This window comes from Cystoisospora suis (assembly GCF_002600585.1).
Source record: "Cystoisospora suis strain Wien I chromosome Unknown contig_1199, whole genome shotgun sequence".
In the NCBI taxonomy this organism is placed as follows: Eukaryota; Apicomplexa; class Conoidasida; order Eucoccidiorida; family Sarcocystidae; genus Cystoisospora; species Cystoisospora suis.
In genome coordinates, this window is record NW_027154000.1 from 5,828 (window position 1) to 7,909 (window position 2,082).

Below are 2,082 nucleotides of genomic sequence, written 5' to 3' on the forward strand. Positions count from 1 at the left end.
TCTCTCTCTGTGTGTGTGTGTGTGTGTGTATGTACAGCTGAAGCAGAGATGGAAAGCGAGAGAAAAGAGAGATCAAGAAGACTCTTCTCTATCCAAGAGCGTGTTCGGTCTATCAAAGACTGGATGAGAGCCCCCGTGACAGCAGCGGCCTCTCCTCCTCTTCATTCTTCTTCTTGTTCCGAAAAGAAGGAAAATCTCGACGAGAATTCTTCTTCTTCTTCTCTATCTTCGCCTGATCGTTTTGGAGAGAAAGCAAATGCAAACAGTCATGCAGATTTCCAGAAAGATAGCAGTCTGTCTGTACACATCAAAGAAGAGAAAGAAGAAGGAAAAGAAGATGAGAGAGAATGCCTCAGGAGAGCAGAAAGTCTGATGGTAGGCAAAGATCTGAAGGAAAGGAGAGGAGAGAAAAACGTAAATGGAGAAGCACGAGAAAGAAAAAGAAAGAAAGTAAAGAGAAAGCAAGAAAGTCAGACCTCCATTCTTTCTTTCCAGATAACCGACTTATATACGTATAGACATATACATATACATCTATATACATATACCTATATATACATATACATCTATATACATATACATCTATATACATATACCTATATATACATATACATCTATATACATATACACATAGATATATACATACGTACATACTCCTCTCTCTCTCTTTCTATGTATTTCAATACACCCGATTTTTTTCTCTGCATAAGACATAAAGTATGATGCGTCTATCTATCTATCTATCTTTATCTATCTTTGATCTATCTATCTTTGATCTATCTATCTTTAATCTATCTATCCTTAATCTATCTATCTTTAATCTATCTTTAATCTATCTGTGTATCTATCTTTAATCTTTCCCTCTGTGGTGTATGCTGTTGTCTCGGGCCCTTTTTCGTCCAGGCATATTTATCTCTTCGATCAGCTGTCGATGCTTTGGCCCTCTCCATCAGATCTCTCAAGACTTCTTCTTCTTCCTCTTCTTCTTCCTCCTCTTCTTCTTCCTCTTCTTCTAGTGGGTCAGGAGTCGCAGCGGCGGAGAGAGGAGGGAGCGTCATGGGGAGTGTAACTACCTCAGGGAGTGCATCTCATTCGTCTCTCCACCAGCAGCATGGAGGAGGAGGAGCAGGGCTTTTCAATCTTCATTCTTCTTCTTCTTCCTCTTTGTTTCATCGAACTTCTGTAGGCAAAGGAGGAGATCCTAGTGGAAGCAGCGCGTCTTCTGATGTCTCAACCTCTTCTCTTATCCCCCCCCATCATGCATCTCTTTCTTCTCATTTGTCTCGCCATACTTCTTCTTCTTCTCCTTTTGTGTGTCGGAGTCACCATACTTCCGATAGTTCAAGTTATATGAAGAAGAAGAAATCCTCTTCCTCTTCTTCCTCCTCCCGGGGCACCTTAAACAACTCCACCCCCTCACAGTGTGAACTTAAGAGCAAGAAGACCTTTTCTTTGTCTTTTTATTCTTTGCCAAGAGAGAGGACTTCTCATTCTTCTACCCATCATGCGATGGATGATCTGTCCTCTGAAGGGTCAGAAGAAGTCTTCCATCGCGAGGAAAGTCTCCGAGGCGAAGGAAGTTCGATTCTCAATGGAGAAGAGGAAGAAGATGAAGAAGAGGAAGAAGAGGAAGAACAAGAAGAAGACGGAGATGGTGGGACCTTCTCTTGTCCGGGATCGATTGCTCCTCCACCTGCAGGCAAGAATCGACGGTCGTCTCTTTCTCCAAGTGGGGGTGGAGCTACAAGAGTGACGCCTGGAGGAGGAAGAGGAGAAGGAGACAAGCTCGTTGCCTTTTCCTCACACAGGAAGAAAAGACATGAAGACGACGATGGTAATCCCCAGCCCCAGCCATTCTCACGTTATCTTTCGGAACACGAAGCCGGGCGAGTTAAAGGAGACAAAGGCAAAGGTGGACTTCTCAAGGGCGCAACGGCAACATCTTCATCTCCATATTATCCTGGAGCTTCTCTAAATGAGAATGTGAACGAAGATCTCTCTTCTTCTTCTTCTTCCTCTTCTTCTTCTTCTCCTTCTTCTTCTCCTTCTTCTTCCTTCTCGCAGTCTCCCTCAGGAGGAGGC

General features: G+C 43.4%; 1 protein-coding gene across 1 annotated transcript in view; it reads left to right on the forward strand.

Annotated features, from left to right (window-relative positions):
- The window catches only part of CSUI_002816 (uncharacterized protein), a gene marked incomplete at its 3' end in the record, with an annotated part of 7,886 nt that extends 5,804 nt beyond the window's left edge, over positions 1 to 2,082 (forward strand). Inside the window, exons 2-3 of the mRNA XM_068063015.1 lie at positions 38 to 375; positions 904 to 2,082. Of these exons, the coding sequence (XP_067925009.1) occupies positions 38 to 375; positions 904 to 2,082 (1,517 nt within the window). The remainder of the gene's footprint in view (positions 1 to 37; positions 376 to 903) is intronic.